Raw genomic sequence first — 19,694 nt, forward strand, 5'->3', positions numbered from 1 at the left:
TCATGCAAACAAGAAAACTTTGAACCATTTTGTTTGAAACCTAAAGATGATATGCATAATGAGTAGTAAATATATACCTTCTAATTTTAGTAGTTGTAGTTGTATGTCAATATTTGTTTGTATTCTTGGCTTCTGTGTTCTGTATTATATTATACCATTAAATGAAATTGACCAGCTTTTCCCTGTCATTAGACTCATTACTTGTTTATGCTTATTGGAAATATCAGCTCTCTTGAAAATGGTTGATGTATGTTAAAGTAGCTTATGTCTAGTATGAAGTAGATGTTTTGTTGGTCTGCATTGTGATGTATTGGCTTTAGAAAATTTCGTGCAAAAGCTTAAGGTTCGTTGGCGTTTGGTCAGCGCGCAAAAGCAATTCAACGGTATGAGATGTAAGTAAGGCCTAGCTTACGCATCTAGGACTTTGAACTTGGATAGATGTAACAGGGTTGATTCTTAGTGTTCTTTACCCTTGAATCTAATGTGGTTTCTTTGAGAAGGCACAAATCTTTGTTTATTTCTTAAATTAGGTAGCGCAGGGTTTGATATAATTGCTTTTATGTTGGCCATTTGTGATCGGTAGTGTATCTGCATATTTAGAGGAGAGGGACATCAACGTAAGTTGATCCGTGATGTCGATTTGAATACCTTGAGTTTAGAGCTATTGAACCACATGTTCATCTTTATCACGTCTGCATGAACAAATAATAGAGCTGAAGAGTATTATTATCCAGTGATAATGGCGGCTAAAGGCAGCGATTTTTGCCTGTTCATCTTGCTTGGCAGTGGATGAAGGTATCCGATTCTATGTTTTTTTGTCATTTTCTCTCATCACTCATTGGTTTGAATATATGGAGTAGAATGCATGTAGTTGAGTAAAATATCATTATTTGTCATGAGGTTGCAGCATTTGAACGCTTTTAAAGTTGAATCATGTTAAAGTGAGTTTCTTTTACGCATTTTCTTTGTTCCAATTAGCTTTTACCATATTTAGCTTAAGATGTTATCAAACTCTTGCTGGCATGTAACTTGTTATATAGAGAGACTGGTTTCGCATTTATTATACGATCTTCCTGATGAGCAAAGTGATACTGTCATGCTGGCTGTATAAGCAATATGTGATGTTAATATTCCTGATGGGCAAGGGCGCTTCACATGCACCATATTTTCAGCTGGGGATGTGCCAAAATCAAACCAGTTATTGTCGGTTTGGTTAAATTGAGTTTTTCATTTCAGTTCAGTTTCAAAGTATAAAAGAAAAATCAAACCGGATTGAATAGTTTGGTTTAGAAAAAATTAGTTTGGTTGATTTGTTCAAATAGAAACACACTTACCTTTAGGCTTTAGGTGAAGTGCTCCGGAGTAGGATAAATTAATGGCCGGTTCAGTTAATAATTAATTGATTTAATCAACATTAAGCTAATTGAATTTTTTTATCATTTTAAAGAATCAGCCAAATTAGTGATTTGAATTGTAATTAACACAGCAGAACTGAATAAAATTTTAAAAATATAAAATTAACTGGTCGAGTTAGTTGGTTTACTCAATAGTCGCTTCAAAAATATGAATATATAATAAATAAATAAAAATAAAAATATATATAATATTCGGTTAATTGGGTTGACTTGATGAATCTGATTTTTTAACTCTCGTAATCATAATGAAGCTAATTTTGTCATCAAGCCGATCGAATTAATCAAAATATATCAATTAATTTGGTTTAATTGGCCGTTGGTCACCCATAATTCAGTTTTTCTTTTTCAGATTGAAGCACAAGTAGCATGTGAAGTCTTTGTAATGACACAAACTTGAGTGTTGAATTGACCTGGTTTCGTGCTTGGACTGGACTGTGTCACTTTTCGTGAGTTGAAAACAAAGCTCGAATACAGGTCGACGAGGGCACGAGCATCATGTGCCTATCATTATTTTTTGAACAAAGGGTCAACGCGCCCCCCTGAACTTGTGAAACGGGGTCACTTAACCCAATTTTAACTTGTTTGGTCAAATAACCCCAAAACTCTCTAATTTTGGGTCAAAATACCCAACTTTTGTATTCCCAAACCGCGTGGTGTGCAAACCGTATTGTATTTTCTTTTTATACTTTAAACTTAAACATACCTGTACAATACGTATAATTGGTTTATAAATCTATTTTTTCTTTGACTTTGCATCGTTCTTTAGCTAACAAAATCCCCAAATTGTAAGAAACCCTAAAATAAAAAGTTCTTCAATTCCACTAAATTGATATCTGATTAGCGAAATTACTCAACTTAGAAGAAAAACAAGAATGAGTTCATCCTCACGAAGGTCTGGAAATGGTGGATTTTCAGCAACCAGCTGTGGCACAAAACAGGTTCCTGATTTTAATTACGAAGGTCCTAAGAGATTTTGTTCTTGCAACATGATAGCTCCAAGATGGGTTGCAAGATCTGGCAAAAACTTTGGAAGGATGTTTTATTCATGTTTTATAAAGTATCAGGTAAATTTATAATTTTAAAGTTCAATTTTTATTGTAAATTAAGAGTTATGTGTTTTTCATATTAAAAATTCAATCTATATTGTTCAAGCTGACACATTGTTTCTGTTTTGTTATGTAGAGCAAGAGGAACCCGAGGGACATGAATGATTATATAGGTTGCAATTACTTTGAATGGCACGATGAATCTTCCCCTCCTCAACTTATTGATTCAATGACTGAAACGCAGAGAAAAATTGCGGAATTGAAGCTAGAGAATGAAAGATTAAGGTGTATTTATTGTGACAGGAGGTTGCATTCACAGTTTAATGAAATGCAGTTGGAGAATTTTCTTCTTAAAGAACAAGCTAAAGGTGCAAAATCAGAAAAATGGAAGTATATTGTCATTGCAGCATTGATTGTTAATTTGTTTGTGGTTTTTATAGGTGTGATTGTAAAGTAGAATATGAAAAATAGTCAGATTAGGTAGTTAGTTAAGTTGAGGTGTTGTTAGAATGAGAATGTTTTGTGTTTTATGAGCAGGTTGTGACTTGTTATTTTAGTAAGTTTGAAACAATTAGGACTTGTTACTTTTGTATGAAATGTAATCAAAAATAACAATTGAAAGTTGGCATTCTTGCCAAAACATATATTAATACCGAAAAGTTGGCATTGGCAATATATAGTAATACTAACATTGTTTTTGTTAGTTCACAACACCATATAGGTGTGCAAAAAGCCAAAGTAAATTTACTAACATTGTTTCTGTTAGTTTACAGCTCTCGCAAAAGAATAACAACCATTTCATATACAAAAATCTACCCGTAGCTGCTTTAGTGTTTATAAACCTGCGCAAGAAAATGGCTGTGCAAGAAAATGGCTGTGCAAAAATTTGGCTGCAAAAATGTGACTGCAAAAAGTGTGGGATCCTAAAGCCTCCACGGCGGGTTGGTTGGCACAACCCTCTTCCTTGCTAAAGACTTCTTTCTTCCAATAGGAGCTGCTGGCGCAACCTGAGTTGTTATTGACGCTGCTGCTTGTGTTGGACTTGGTGTTGCCTTAGGCTGAGTTGCACTTGATGATGTTGCTTCATGCTGAGTAGTAGTTGATGGTGATTGTAAAATTGGTGCTTCTGTTCCTCTCTTTAAAATTTTTCCTTTTGTAATTTCTCTTTGTTCATTCAGCTGTCTGGTTGTCACACATGGTCTGCCTTCCCATTGTAATCCAATTGCTTGAAATCCACCAAAATTAGGATTTGCCACATACTGAAAAGACTCATGGCAGTAGTTCTCTATGACTCTCTGATTTTCTCGAGGTACACTATTCTTCGAGGTTAAATATGTTTTGCCAAACAGATTAGACTGCAAGCATATAAACATTCATGTCATAAATAATCACCAAAGCATGCATGTCTCCAATAAGAAGCAAGCATATAAACATTCACCAAACCATTCTTATGCAGTATAACAAACACATAGACATTCACTTACATTGCATTTCAGTTGACCAGTTTCGTCGTCATAGCTTAAGTAACTGCCACTGTGTTTATATTTAACTTTTTCTTTTGATTTTCCTTTCCCTTCAGCAGTCATTTTCCTATTCCTAGGAGCTTGTTGGTTAGCTTGAGCAGCTTCATAAGCTTGAGCAGCCTCATAAGCTCGAGTAGCTTCATAATCTTCAGCAGCCTGAGCAGCTTCAGTAGCTCGAGCAGTCTGAGCAGCTTCAGTAGCTCGAGCAGTCTGAGCAGCTTCAGCAGCTCGAGCAGCCTGAGCAGTTTCATAAGCTCGAATGGGAGTGGCAGCTGTAACAGGTGGCTTCATATGCAAATAAAATAACAAGTGATATAGTTATGTTACAAAAAGGAAAGCTAAATTAAAGGTGAGAATAGAAAATGATACTTACAGTTTTTCCTTTATAAGGACAACCTAACTTGTTATGCCCTTTAAGTTTGCAGTGACTGCAAGTCATTACAGCCCCTTGTCTTCCTATCTTTCCACTGGATTTTGGTTCATCTGGAGCCTTCCTCCTGCATAACTTAGGTCTGCCTGGTGGTTTTTGCACCTCTGGTGGAAGCATTGGGGGAATAGAAGTTTTTGGCCATTGCATTCTACCCTTGCAAGGTTCCATAGAAAAAGCATAGGCTGCCATGTAATTAGACTTACTATAACAAGCATCAATGTGATCTTCTAACTGTTTTTTACCATGAAGAAGAGCACAAATTCCATGAGGGCATGGAATTCCTGTTAACTGCCAAGACCTACATGTACATTTTCTGTCTTCAATTTTCACAACATGCCTATCTCTACCCTCACTTATCTCATATCCTACTGTCCCATTCCATTCCAAATGACACTTGCTAGCCCTTTCCATATTTTTTTCTAACCTACGTAAAGCACTAGGACTGACATTACACCACCAATTCTCAACATCTTTTCTTTTATTTGTAATCCTGTTCATGGCATCTATTCTCATCCAATCAAGCAAAGCTATAATATATTTTTTCCTAGCTTTAAGTAAGTGTCCATTAAAAGATTCACACATGTTGTTGTCAACACTATCACATTTTGAATGGTAAGAAAAAAATGACCTGCACCAATTGGAGGGATGCCATTTCAGCAAATGCTCTACTGCTCCACTAGCTTTTTGATCCAAGTATTTGAGTTGATCTTCAAAATAGTTTTTGTAAGTGCTCTTTGCACATGACCAGAATTGTGCTCTCAGTTCAGTCCCCCTCCATCTTTTTTGCCAAATGCTATAGATGTGCATTGCGCACCATCTATGCTCTGCATAAGGCAACTCCTCCTTCAAAGCTTCTATCAACCCCTGTAATGTAATAGAAACAACAGACAATTACAATCAGTGTACGAGTTTGCATATTACAGACAGCTCACTCACATTTGTGAAAATAGAAAACATAATCTAGAATTAAAATAGTTACCTTTTGCATATCACTAATAATGGTGAAAGCAGTACCATTTGCTGGTAATTGAAGATCTGATTTGAGATGTTTTATAAACCACACCCAATTAGCCTTAGTCTCAGTCTTCACTATTGCCCAAGCTACAGGGTACCTCTGATTGTTGGCATCCCTACCAACCGCTATTAGCAATTCCCCCTTCAAACTTGTCTTTAGAAAACAACCATCAAGCCCTAGAATAGGCCTACACCCCGCTCTCCAACCCCTCTTTAATGCATCGAAACATACATATATCTTGCTAAACCTGCTACTTCCATCATTCTCTGTAACAACATCAACTGTAGTGCCAGGATTAGTAGTCCTTAGCTCCTCTGCATAGTCCCATAGCTTAGCATAATCCTCCTTAGAATCCCCTTCTAATTCAATCATTATCTGCTTCTTGACTCTCTTTGCCATTGTTATGTTAACTTCAAGCTGCAAATCATTCATTGCCTTTACAACCATATCATTTGCTGTCATCTTGGGGTTATCAAACAACTTATCCCTGAAGTAATCAATCAAAAATGGCCTACCAGCCCTTCTATTTTTGAAAACCTTAGTACACCTATGCTTCGGATAGTAATTTTTCACCTGAAAATCTCCGGTTTTTGTGTCAATGCTAGCAAGAATAAACCATGGACATGGTTTAGGACATGCAACTCTAATTCTGTCAGGATCATTTCTCACAAAAGTAAGCTCAACTCCTCTTGCAACTGAATACTTTGATATAGCCATTCTAAACTGCTTTGCATCATTAAATATCATACCAACTAGGAATGCAGGCACTTTGCTTTCTTCATCATACTTGACTCTTTTAGACTTCTTCCTAATAATGTTTTTGTTTGATTCCTCATCTGATAATTCATCAAAGTTGTACTCTACTTCACTGTCTTCAAAATCATGATCATCTTCAATCTCTTGATTTTCTATGGTGATGTCAGGATCATCTCCAACTTCTCCTTGAACCTTCTGCCTCTTTTCACCCATCGTAGCTCGAGACTCCCTTTTCCTTTTCTGAAGTTCAACTTGCTGCTCTCTTCTCTCTTCTGCTAAGGTTTTCCTGGACTCCGAAAGTTCTGGATCTTCAAAGTCAGAATCATCCTCATTAACCCCTGACAGATCATCTTCTAAAGGGACATCATTGTCCATGTCTAGTTCTACATCAGTTTGTAGAGGTACATCAGTTTCTTCTTCATTGACTTGATCAAAATCAAAAGAGAAGTGCTCACTCTCATCTACTGCTGTATTATCTTCTAATAAAGGCACATCAACTGTCAATACTTCCATGTCTACTGTGTGCTCTATAAATAACTCAAGAACATATCTCTGGTATCCAAGTCCAAGCATTTCATGTATATACAAATCATTATGCATGAATCTTAAATTGTTAGAATTCAACGGTTGCCCTTCAGGAAGCCAGTAGATGTAGTTCACATTTTTTTCATAACCTAAGTTTTTTACTGTTTGCAAGATCCTATTGTAGCTCATTAATTCTATGTTATATAACTCCCACATATAAATATCGCCTCCCACATACCTCAAATCAGGATCCTTAACAAATTTGCCCATATGATGAATTTTGAAAAGCACTGGCACATATTTGAAACTCATCCTGAAAAATTATTAAATTCGGTTAAAAAACCACAAAGATAAAACGAACATCGTCTAAAAGTACGGCAGAGAGTTCAAGTAAAATTAGAACTATAAGTGAAAAAATTATGAAGCTGACTTCGTCTTATAAGCATGTAATCAAATGATTGAACAACCATGTAAACAAAGATATTAACATTGATATATTTAAAGAATGGAAAAATACAAGTCAAAAATCCCATGAAGCTCAAAACCCATTGAAGTAAAAGTTCAAAATTCATAATTTAAAGAATGAAAAATCCATACCTTAATTATCGTTGCACAATCTGGAGCTCTAAGTGATGAAATTGACCAACAGTACACAAACCTAAGAAGCCCTAATTGATGAAACTGACTGCCGCTTCATGCTATTAACCTAAATGCTAAGTATTGTTTGAAATCTGGTGTGAAGTTAAGAGTATTTAGAAATTTTAGGTTCTCACAGCAAATACGTTTTCTTTCCTCACTCACCTCCCAGAATACTGTTTGCACACCACGCGGTTTGGGAATACAAAAGTTGGGTATTTTGACCCAAAATTAGAGAGTTTTGGGGTTATTTGACCAAACAAGTTAAAATTGGGTTAAGTGACCCCGTTTCACAAGTTCAGGGGGCGCGTTGACCCTTTGTTCATTATTTTTTCATACTTTTCCGGTTCAGCATCCAAATTATGCAGTTGGTTGATTTGACATTAAATTCTACAACTGTACAAAGTTGAGTATTTAATTTACAAGTTACTCAAATATAGTCTTACTGCAGTTTGATAGTAAAATTTTGAACAAAGGATCAATTCACCCCTTCAACTTGGCACGAAATATCAAATGAGTTAATCTCGCGCTTTTAGAACTTAAAACTTGCGTTTTCGTATCAAACACACCTGTAACTAATTAAAATAAATCAAATCTAGATCTAATCTCATCGGAAACCGTCACAATCCGCTATTCTACTAATCGCGGCCGCTTACCGTCTCCTCAATAGCTGCTCTCTAAGGAGCAGATTTGCTCCTCTAACACGAGGAGTCCTAAGACTCCCATGAATTGAGGGGGATGGTGGGTGGATGCGGAACGGTAACCGGAGGAAGAAGAAAAAAATTAGAAGAATTGAGGAAGAAGAAAGGGAAAAAAGAAAAACAAATCTTTAAATTTGATTAAAAAGTAAATAATTAGTAAAAAATTTAAATTATAAAGATATGATTGCAATTTAAAAATCATTAAGGATCAATTTAACAGATATATAAAATATTAAGGATTTTTTACTTTTTTTTATTTGTTTATGGAGATTCACTTGCTTGTGAGAGAGTGGAGGAGAGAATTTTTTATACAAAAACACAAATAAAACGGCGAGTATATTTGTTCCACTTTGTTAACGTTAGGAGTATATCTGTTCCATTTTGGTAACGTTAAGGTAATTTTTGAGATTTCGAAAACATTACGGCAATGGCTAATTGTATGCCACATCATTCGAGTTAACGTTAAAACATGCTACCGTTAGATAGAGGGTATATTTGTTCCACTTGGTAACGTTGGAGTCATTTTTGAGTTTTATAAAAACATTAGGAGGAAATGTGAGCCACGGAGTAAATTTTAGGGCCATTTTTGTACCTTAACCCTTCTTTAACCAATGACTTTCACAATTTTTACAATTTCAGTCTTTATTTTACTGTAGTCAGCCTTCAATCTAAACATTGACACGATTCATGACTCATCTTCAAAACCCGTACCATAAAATTCCACGTGTCCTTCCACACACCATTTTATTTTTCTTCACGTGAATTAAAAAATAAAAATAAAACTTAAAACCAAACGACGTCGTCCGTATAATAACAGAATCCAACCCCTCCGCGAAAAGCGCAGCAGAGAGTATAAATACCATGCTGTTCTATAGATTCTCCCCGGTGCATTTCCAAACTAATTTTTTTACTCTCAACTGCTTTATTGCTTCCTCGAGGTATAAATCATCTAACTAATTAAAATCTTCATTTTAATTCGTTTTCTTTTAATTTAATTATCTATAAGCATAAATTTTAATTATCATAATTTGATTTTAGTTTATGTTCTTGATTGCATGATCCATCACTGTTTATCTGATTGAACTTTTAATTTTTTTTACTTTGTTTTTAACCCTAAACTTGTTCTTTAGCGTCTCTGATTTTGTTAATCTGTTTTTAACAGGTTTATTATTGTAATTTGCTATGTGTTTTTGATGATAACGACATCATTATCTAATTATGTATCAATTCAACTCAGTAGAATTCTGCTGCTCTATTATTTGTGTTTTTGTTTTTTTGTTTTTAAATGATTTTATGTTTCGTTTTAGGTCTCTAATAGGAGTTTTGAGTTTAATTTATCATAATATTTGTTACGACTTGTTAATTGTTAATTTAAGTCCGTGCTAGACTTGTTATTGTTAATTTGAGTCCTTGCTTGACTTGTTAATCGTTATGAATTCTGCTGCTAATAAATTAAGTCCTTGCTTGACTAAGCTTAAGTTTAGAAATTTTAAGTTGATTCTTAATGTAAGATATTTTAATTGGTCTCTTTCATATGTTCATTTTTAATATGTCCAAAATAATTGAGTTTAAAAAAAGAATCTTATAGCCGAGTCAAATTTAATTGTGTTTAAGGTTTAGTTGAGTTAAGTTAAGTTTGTTGAAACTAAGTTTAGGTGTTAATTTTCAACTCGAATGAACTTATGTGTCTCTGAATCATGCCAAGAGCTAACCATTTGAATTTTTGCAATTCCGTGTTATTTCTGCCATGATTTATTAAAAATGGCTTCGTTTTCCTGGCTAAAGGAATTTATTTCGAGTAATTATAAATCTTTCCAAATATGATAATTATTTGTTTAAACATGCAGAGTTGAAGTGAATCCTTGTAAATGACCATTTTTAGCCACCTTATTGCCCTTTTGTCTATTTATTCCATTTACTACATATTATGTGATTTGCTTGACTTCGCTAATTTTAAGATCATAATCAAAGAGTTATGAAAACATACATTAAGTCCAATTCGTTAATCTAAGTGATTATGTTTTAACGATGTTCTATGTGAATTACGAATGGTTTTTTGATATTTGCTAATTATGTTTGTTAGATGCCAACTGCAATGCCCAATTCATCTGATAGAGATGGTGAACCATTTGTTGAAGTTGATCCTTCTGGACGATTTGGTCGGTATGATGATCTGCTCGGTTGTGGTGCTGTCAAGAAGGTCTATCGAGCATTTGATCAAGAGGAAGGTATAGAGGTGGCGTGGAATCAGGTGCAATTGAGGAACTTTATTGAAGATCCTGTACTTATCAAAAGGCTCCACTCAGAGGTTGATTTGTTGAGATCTTTAAAGAACAAATATATAATTGTTTGCTATAGTGTTTGGTTGGATGACGAGAATGGCAAACTCAACTTCATTACTGAGGTGTGCACATCTGGAAATTTAAGAAACTATAGAGTTAAGCATCGCCATGTCTCGTTGAAAGCATTGAAGAAGTGGTCAAAACAAGTACTTGAGGGATTGGTGTACCTGCACACTCATGATCCGTGCATTATTCATAGAGATTTGAATTGCAGTAACATCTTTGTTAATGGGAACATTGGCCAGGTATTTGCAATTTACTCTGATTTTGCTGCTTTTTAAGTATGTTCCCTTCCTGCACTTTTTGTGATTCATTGATACTTTGTTTATGTTTCGCACTTCAATTCCTGATATATGGCTATCTGATATGAACAATTTTCAAAGGCCTAACAAGTTTAATGTTCCGTTGATATTTGTTAGAGATTGCTTGATATAGGAGTAATGATTAGTTCGTGTATCATTGGAAAAAATAATGACTTGGTGCTTGTTCCGCACACTAGCTTCTGGAAAGCAATATCTCAGCGTTTAGAATAGGAAATCGCTGTGGTTTAACTTAAATGATGCCGCAATTTCTATTTCTACACCCTGCTGTGCTATGTTTTGGGATTTTTCTTCAATATGTGTGTTATAATTAGATTTCTTGAACTTGAACAAATAAATGTTGCAATCTGTATATTTGGAAATTCGAATCCATTAAGGGCATGGAATTATGAATCTAACCAGGTGTAGTTTGTCAGATCACTGAACTTATTCTGTATAGTTTGGAAAATCAATTATGTAGAATGAAAGAATTTGTATATCTACAAATTTGGTTCAATAGATAAAAAAATTGGATCTTACATAATTACTGTAAATAATTGTACACTTTTTAATCAAATTATATCTGTTCTATTACCTTCTGTGACTTGATAGACTTGGAAATCTATAATTCAATATTCAGGTAAAGATCGGTGATCTCGGGTTCGCAACAATAACAGGAAAAAACCATGTTGCACATTCACTCTTAGGCACACCAGAGTTTATGGCACCGGAATTATACGAGGAAGATTACACCGAGTTAGTTGACATATACTCATTCGGGATGTGCTTACTAGAGATGGTTACAGCAGAGATACCATATAGTGAATGCAACAGTATTGCCAAGATATACAAAAAGGTGACTACTGGAGTAAAGCCTCAAGCCATGAACAAGGTGACTGATTCAGAAGTGAAGGCGTTTATCGAGAAATGCATAGGCGAGCCAAATGCACGACCTTCAGCTTCTGAGTTGCTCACTGATCCTTTCTTTTCTGAAGTCACTGTGGATGAGGCGGAATCAAATGTTTGACTGCTTTTAAGGTAAAATCATATCCTTGAAGCTGATCTTTTTAACCGTTCTTAGAATCAATGTGACTTGTAATTGTTTTTCTACTGAATGGTCTAGAGCCTATAACTACTGCTAAGTATCTGCTTTCTAATAATTTTCATTTCTTAACATCTATAATGTAAATAAATGTTGGTAGTAGCTAGTACTGTGTTAAGTGGTCGAATCGTTAGCTAATTGAATGAATTACTGTAAATTCGTCCCACTGAGAACTTACTTATTATTTGCATCAAGATCCATCAGGCATCTTCACATAATGAATATAATTGGTCATTTTGGAAGTTTTGCCAATTTCCTGGCCAGGGGTATGCAAAAATCGAGTTGCACTGACAAACTCGGTTTTGAAATTATCAAAAAATCTGTTCGATTTGGTTTTGCACATAAAAGAACAGTTAAGTTCTAATGTAAATTGAACCGAATAAAAAACCCACAAAACGATCGGTTCAGTTGGTAAAAATTTAGTTTGGTTTTCAAAGAATAGAAATTTCAGTTTGGTTTGAACTGAATGCACCACCGATGAATATATGCAGAAGCTGAATGCAATCCAGCAGAGAATTACAAATTGCTAATTAACATGTTTGGCACAAGAATTAAAATCTCTTTTCAAAGATAATAAATGCATGGAAAATAATTTTCATTCATTTTCAGATGTTCTTATTAGCTAAGCTGAGCCCTGCATTTTTATCATCACAAATTCTCCTTAAATTTAGTTACTACCAGTTTTTAGTGTGATAAAAAATACTACAACTAAAAGCAACGTGGTTGCCTAATTGACTTAGAAAGCTGAGTAATTTTATAATATAAAGTTAATTGGGATAACCTAAAAAGAAAGTATTTCAACGGGTTTATAGGAAGTTCTTGCTTGCAATTTAAGGCACCCAGCTGTAGGCATATTATTATGGTTGCTGAGAATTTGGTCTTCTACTCAAATTGTATATACTTATATTATTGAGGAATTTGCACAAAACACTCCTTTTTTAACTTATTTGTTCTAAATATCTCAACTTCAAAAATTTACTTTTTTACTCTATTTTTCTATTATTTTTAGTTGTACCTCAATTAGCAAAATAACTTATTTGTATTTTTACTCTTCTTTTTTTAAACACATGCACATCTCATTTTTTTTTTCTCTTTCCTCTTTTTTCTTTTTTTTTTCGTTTTTTTTTCTCTCTTCTTTTTCTCTTTCTTCCTTCTCATTTTTTTTCTCTCACTTCTTTTTCTCTCTCTTTTTCTCTCTCTTCTTCTTTTTCTTCTTCTTTTTTTTCTTCTTCTTCTTCTTCTTCTTCTTCTTTCCTCTACAACTTTTTTTTCTTCGTTTTTTTTTGAATCTGCTTTTTCTATTTTCCACATTATACAAATGAACTCCAGGACAAAGAAATTTGAATAAAAAAGAGTTTAAAAGATAATATGATGGTGATAGATGAGAAAGTTCTTCTTCTTCTTCTTCTTCTACTTTTTTCTTTCTATGTTGTTTTAAATTATTTTAGCATCGTTTTTTGGAATTTTTTACAACTTTTTTTGAAAAAATCGTAATGTTCTTCATTAATGATATTTTGACCTGGTTTTCAAATGTTTTAAATTAATTTTAGAAATCGTTTGAAACTGTTTTCTCGAAACTGTTTTATACTGTTCGAAACCTTTGTAAACGGTTTGAAACTGTTTTATACTGTTTGAAACTGTTATTTTTTAAACTGTTTGAAAGTGTTTTTTAGAAACTGTTTTAGACTGCTTGAGATCTTTGGAAACGGTTTGCAACTGTTTGAAACCTTTGTAAACGGTTTGAAACTGTTTTTTTGAAACTGTTATTTTTTATGTAAACGGTTTGAAACTGTTTGATACTATTTGAAACTGTTATTTTATAAACTATTGAAAAGTATTTTTTAGAATCTGTTTTAGACAGTTTGAGACCTTTGTAAACGGTTTGAAACTGTTTTATACTGTTCGAAACTGTTTTTTGAAACTGTTATTTTTTAGACTGTTTAAAAGCGTTTTTTAGAAACTGTTTTAGACTGTTTGAAACCTTTGTAAACGGTTTGAAACCGTAATTGAAACTGTACTTGAAACCGTTTGAAACTTTTTTAATAGATTTTTAATGAGAACAAATAAATTAATAATTTACAGTTTTCTTTGTTTTTTAAGAAAGTTATGATCGTTAGATTTGAATTCGAAGTGAAATTTGAAGCTATTTGATTAGGAATTAAAAATTCGAGCGGATCGAAATTAAATTTGAAAGTCACAATAAATTTTTAAAAAGTAATGATAGAATTAGAGAAATCAATTTGTTGAATTGTTATGAGCTGAAGATTTTAAATTGAATTGTTGATTTGTTATTATTTTTTCTCTTTAAATGAGCTGAGAAGAGAAGAAGAAGAAGAAGAAGAAGAAATTTTAAATAAAGTGTGTTAGGTATAAGTGGAGTATAAAAAATAAAGAGCAGAGTAAAAAAATAAATGGTTAACACGTTTGGGGTATGTAAATCAAGTTAGAATTTTAGGATTACTAAATGCTAATATTTTTCTAATCTAGGTAATTAGCTAATTCTCTCTATATTATTATCATTATTTAGTGGTGTTTATTCCACATTGTTCTTTATTGTACATCGTGTTATTAATTAAGAGTAGTGAAATTAGAAATAGTGAGAATTATCATTACGCAATTAGTAAGGGCAGAACATAAATGAAAAATATAATTATAATTTATGTAATTTATATTTTTAGTACATGTGTAAATTTATAAATGGACTTTCTAAAGTAAAAAGTATTGAAATTAAATTACACATAAAGCTACATATATTATCCAAATCGCCGTGTAGGAAAGGAATTACATATCTATTACATTCTCCTCTTGATCTCTTTGGACGGACAATTAAGAAATGTCACATTATCAAAGATTTCGTTTTGGCCTGAAATCTAACCAATTTTTTTAATTTCATTTAAATAGTTTAATTTTAAAGATTGACAATAAATTTTAGAAATTTACTAATTGATATGTAACATCATATAATAAAAAATAATTTTTTGAAGTTACAACTATAAAAATAAAGTAAAATTTTAACAAGTTACATGTTTTTTAATTCATCAATATTAAACATACATGTTTAATTAAATGGATAATGGCAAAACAAATATTAACGTTTGACTTTTTTTGCTATTTAAGTCTAACATTTAAAATATTATGAAATAAATTCTAAACTTTCCGATTTTTACATTTTGTAGCCAAAACCGTTTTCCGGCCATTATTTGCACATGTGGCGGTAATATTATTGACATATTAAATTCCAACGTTCTAAAATTTTGCAAATAAAATCTCAACCTTTCGCATTTCTGCACTATGTAGCTTAAACGGAATTCGAAATAAGACTACAAACTGCAAAAATTAGAAATGTTAGAATTTATTTCGTAATATTTTAAACGTTAGACTTAAATCGCAAAAAAAGTAAAACGTTAGGATTTGTTTTCAATATCCTAAATTAAACATAGCGAATTTGATCTATAATCATCACTAAATTTTTAAAATAATCTAAATTTTTCAAAATTATTAAATATAATTAGTTTATAAAAGGAAAAAAAAAAGATTGTTGGACCTTACATTTTTAAATATCTATACTTGTAGAAACCATGAATTGACGATCACAATATATCGTAAAATCTTCACAAATTAATATTATTAGGACCATGAAGTTTTATTTCTTATGGAGATATTAATTAACCCATAAATCAATATTCCATTTGTTTTTGGAATTCAAAGGCATGGTAAAATGAGTAAATGTAATAAAATGGTACAAATTGCATAGAGTAATTTTGGGGATTGAAAGCAAAAACCCCTATATCCAAAGCAACATCCCCAATTTTCAGAAGCCGTGCCGTCTTGGGAGTTAGCATTTACCATATTATGCTACAAATTGCAAACTAAAACTTGATGTATACTTCATCTCTTCTGACTTTTTTTCACTTTTTTCTCTATTATTTCAACAACTCTCTTCTTTTCTGCTTCCCTATACAGTTCCATTTCTCCATAATCTCTCTTCAATTTTGTAAAATTGCAATTTTTATTTTTCTAGGACCGCCGAGTTGATTACCCTAATTACCATTAACATCAAACATCCATTACAAAACGTCCAAATTCTGATTAAATAACAAATAAATTTGAACAATTACTATGACCTCTCTTACATTTATTATAATTTATATTTACATCCCTTGTTTCAGGATCAAACGATAAGATCAAACCATAATCCCTTAGTTTGAATAACATAAGCAATTAAAGTGTTATGTTAGAATTCTATGATTTTTGTCATTAGAAATTAGTACCATGTACACAATTTTATTCCTTTATTTTACCTTTTTGATACTTTAGTCCATTTCTTTTAAATTTTTCGAACAATTTAGTCTCTTATTTTTTATGCATCTCGAATATAAACTCATAAAATTCTAACATAACACTTTAGTTGTCGTCGTTTGATCCAGAAGGATGCAGGCGTGAATTATGATAAATGTCATGAGTGTCAGAGTAATTTGCTCAATAACTTTCAATATGATATGTAAGAGGCGAAAATGCAGTTTTTTTTAACCACTAACTCATCAGATTTTATAAAGATAAGAAACTAATTTCATGGAATTTCACACTTCATTGGCCATGCTAATTTATGCAAAGTCTATAAGTTGATGAAAAAGGTTGTCGAGAAAAGAAGAGAATGGTAAGTGTACCATAATGTACTGGCCGAGGCATATGACTGGCACTAGAAAATTTAAGCTCTCATCACTCGAGATACGTTGTTGATGCCTTAATTTTTGGATTTTGAGTTGTTCACTCGTGTGCATCATATTTGACTGCAATAAACAAAACAATATTTACATAATATATATCTATAAATACAACAACATGAATGAATGAATAAAAAAGCATATATAAAATTAAAATTCTACAATTCTATTCCTACTGCTCTAGAAGCTTTCATCCCGGTTTTTACTTCGAGATGGGGTTCGAGCATTTATGATCATTGAATGATATAAATGAGTTGAGAAGCACATGTTTGTATTTAAAGTAATACCGCTGTCAACGATTTCGCTACAACTGATATCCAACCTGTTGGATAATTTGCATGAGCTATTTTAAATGGATGCTACAAGCTCAAAAGCCAGTTCCGTCGCCTCAAGTCCGTTTCCTTCGCCTAACATTGGAGCTTTACTCAAGATTAAGATCATTTCATGGTAAGAAAAATTTGTATAGGATTTCTGTAATGGTTATTATAATCCTAATACTTTGTCTATGAACAGCTGACAGTTTCTTCATCTTATTATAGGAGCCAAGAGACTGGTTTACCTGTTGCAGTTAGCGTTCGAGTTGGTGAAAGAATGTTCAACCTTCACAATGTAAGATCCATAGAGGCTATAGTTCATTCACATGACCTACAAAAGTTCAAAAGAGATATCAGACTTTTTAAGCTCACTCTATTTGTTTTACTTGCAGAATCCTTTATCTTCGAAAAGTGGATATTTCAAGAAACGATTGATCGAGACAACAGAGCTTGAACTGCCACAAGAGTTTCCTGGAGGGCCGGAAATCTTTGAGATGATTGCTTTACTCATATATGGTTCTTCGACATTGATTGACCCTTTCAATGTAGCAGCCCTGAGATGTGCAGCGGAATTCCTTGAAATGACAGAAGAGTACAGCTGCGGTAATCTATGTCAGCGTCTCGATCTTTATTTGAATCAAGTTGTATTGCAAAGCTGGGATGATACCTTGATAGTTCTCCAGAGATGTCAAACACTACTTCCATGGTCTGAAGAGCTTCTGATTGTTGGCCGCTGCATCGAGTCACTAGCCTTCATGGCTTGCATGGAAATTCTTGATCCAGAGCGAAGAAGGGACAGGCCAGTTATTACATCGGAGGCGTTAAATGGCCAAGCTTGGAGTTGCGAAACAGCCAAGGAGATTGTTATCCATGATCTTTGGATTAGAGACTTAATTGCGCTGCCATTTGAATTCATCAAAAGAATTATAGGATCCTTAAGACGCCAAGGAATGAAAGAAAAATACGTCGCTCCAATCATAGTTTTTTATGCAAACAAATGGGTTCTATCTAAAAAGACAATACAATTTTGGGAGAGTTCTGGAGATAGACATAGCGATGAAGCAAATAACAGAGTTTCACTTATACTGCAGGGTATTATTGACTTGTTGCCAAGGAGAGAGAAAGCTAGAAGAGTGATTCCTGTTGGATTTTACTTAGCATTGCTTTCTAGATCTTTTGAGATTGGGTTAAAAAGTGAAAGCAATGCAAAGTTGCGAGATCAGATTGCTTCTCTGTTACCCTTAGCTCAAGTGGAAGATTTTCTAATTCCGAAAAGTGGGATACATTCGATTTCTTCTAGCATGGAGTTGACTACCATGGAAAGCATATTTTCTACATATGTGTCATCTAACATGGATATAAACAACACTACTTCGCTAGGAAATTCGACTATTGCAGAATTATGGGATACATACCTCTCTCTTATTGCTTCTGATCCAAAAATGAAGCCCGAAAGATTCGTAGCACTCGTCGAAACAGTACCAATATCATGCAGGCAGAGCCACGATCAACTGTACAGAGCAATGAGCACTTTTCTGCAGGTAAGCCTTTACCGTCTAGCATTATGATTTGGAGCTTATACTAAATTCCCCAATAATAATAGCCTCATACTTAAATCTTCAGGCACACCTAGATGCATCGCAAAAAGAAAAGGAATTAGTCTGCAAATACCTCAATTGCCAACTACTATCCCAAGAGGCATGCATTGAAGCAGTTCAAAATGAGTTGATGCCCTTACGAATGATCATCCAAGCTCTCTTCGTTCAACAGCTGAATACACATCAAGCTTTCAAAGATTGCTCAGATTCCTTTAGGTTTCCAAACTGCGGAGAATTCTCAGGAAGCCTTCCAAGCTCAAGGTGTCCAAACTCCAAAAGCGAAAATTTAGCTGAGACTACTAGCCCGTATAGTGAAGGAGCAGAGCCAGCAAATAGAACGTTGAGCTTTTTGCTGCAAAAAGATGTTGCAGCACAGAGATACGATTTATCAAGAAAGGAGTATGAATCTACGAGCTTTAGAATTCAGAGCCTTGAACAAGAGCTGCTGTCCTTGAAAAAGAGCCTTCAATTGCAGAGTAGACCAAAGAGAGCAGAACCAGCGCCAATCAAACCGCAAACCATCAAGCCATATGGAATGGAAAGCAGATCTCTAAGCAAGAAGAGGAACCCACTTGTACAAACTACTGGTTGCATTGGTTCTGTGAATTTTGCTTCACACAGAAAGTATGCTAATAGGCTGCTCAAAATTATCCGCCGGTTCAACTTGTTTGGAAGTAGAAAAACTAAGAGAAAGCACAGTACATCTGGGCTGGTAGACAAGTCTGCAAAGTAAAAAAAAAAAAACACAAGCAGCATTTGTATGTATGACAAGACAAGTAAATGAAAATTACATAAGTTGTATAGCTGCAGTTCAATATATTAAAGAGCAGACACCAATTCCTGATGAGAAAGTAAAGAGCGAGATCATCCAAAAAGTAGAATGGCATAAAATATGAGCATGACAGAAGCCATCGGTTCAGTTTTCAACCATATATAAGACCAATCACAGTTTGGTACTAACTGGGGGCATTCAAATTTAAGAGACGCGCTGGTAAGAGAGGAAGAAGAAGAGACTTTGCAAGAAAGACATGAGCACTTAAGAGGCAACGGATAGTAATTAGTTCAAATGTAATGATTAATCGTTTCTCTATTCCTAACCAACACTTCACATGAAATCAGAATCACTCAATGTTGCTATCAAGTTTCTTGACCAAAAGGACTAATAGCAGCACAATACACTTGTTCTACAAATATTCAATGTACCACCAATACCATAATTTATATATAGCTACAGAAAAGATAAGCAGTAATCTTCACATCTTTAAGAA

General features: G+C 33.6%; 4 protein-coding genes across 6 annotated transcripts; 3 read left to right on the forward strand and 1 right to left on the reverse strand.

Annotated features, from left to right (window-relative positions):
• The first annotated feature begins 57 nt into the window (after positions 1-57).
• LOC126657731 (uncharacterized) lies at positions 58-3,134 on the forward strand. Its single transcript, XM_050352479.2, has 3 exons — positions 58-795; positions 1,765-2,479; positions 2,598-3,134. Exons 2-3 carry the CDS (start codon positions 2,288-2,290, stop codon positions 2,916-2,918), a joined length of 513 nt encoding a protein of 170 aa, XP_050208436.1. The 5' UTR covers positions 58-795; positions 1,765-2,287; the 3' UTR covers positions 2,919-3,134.
• LOC126657730 (uncharacterized) lies at positions 3,071-7,674 on the reverse strand. Of its 3 annotated transcripts, XM_050352478.1 has the most exons (6): positions 7,308-7,674; positions 5,394-7,023; positions 5,052-5,278; positions 4,358-4,385; positions 3,946-4,269; positions 3,071-3,816 (listed from the first exon to the last, which is right to left on the reverse strand). In XM_050352478.1, the coding sequence occupies exons 2-6, from the start codon at positions 7,020-7,022 to the stop codon at positions 3,385-3,387; spliced, it is 2,640 nt and encodes an 879-aa protein (XP_050208435.1). In that variant the 5' UTR covers position 7,023; positions 7,308-7,674; the 3' UTR covers positions 3,071-3,384. The 3 variants fall into 3 exon arrangements, with proteins under 3 accessions (XP_050208435.1, XP_050208433.1, XP_050208434.1); XM_050352476.1 differs by having other exon boundaries at positions 4,358-5,278; XM_050352477.1 differs by lacking the exon at positions 7,308-7,674 and having other exon boundaries at positions 4,358-5,278; positions 5,394-6,568; positions 6,949-7,023.
• Positions 7,675-8,884: 1,210 nt separating this feature from the next.
• On the forward strand, positions 8,885-11,947 carry LOC126654501 (probable serine/threonine-protein kinase WNK11). The gene is made up of 3 exons (XM_050348389.1): positions 8,885-8,985; positions 10,131-10,634; positions 11,329-11,947. The coding sequence occupies exons 2-3, from the start codon at positions 10,131-10,133 to the stop codon at positions 11,713-11,715; spliced, it is 891 nt and encodes a 296-aa protein (XP_050204346.1). The 5' UTR covers positions 8,885-8,985; the 3' UTR covers positions 11,716-11,947.
• Positions 11,948-15,220: 3,273 nt separating this feature from the next.
• Positions 15,221-19,669, forward strand: LOC126655353 (BTB/POZ domain-containing protein At5g48130). Its single transcript, XM_050349489.2, has 4 exons — positions 15,221-16,961; positions 17,054-17,123; positions 17,221-18,369; positions 18,452-19,669. Exons 1-4 carry the CDS (start codon positions 16,867-16,869, stop codon positions 19,157-19,159), a joined length of 2,022 nt encoding a protein of 673 aa, XP_050205446.1. The 5' UTR covers positions 15,221-16,866; the 3' UTR covers positions 19,160-19,669.
• Positions 19,670-19,694: the final 25 nt, after the last annotated feature.

Source organism: Mercurialis annua, linkage group LG7 (assembly GCF_937616625.2).
Source record: "Mercurialis annua linkage group LG7, ddMerAnnu1.2, whole genome shotgun sequence".
Taxonomy (NCBI): Eukaryota; Viridiplantae; Streptophyta; class Magnoliopsida; order Malpighiales; family Euphorbiaceae; genus Mercurialis; species Mercurialis annua.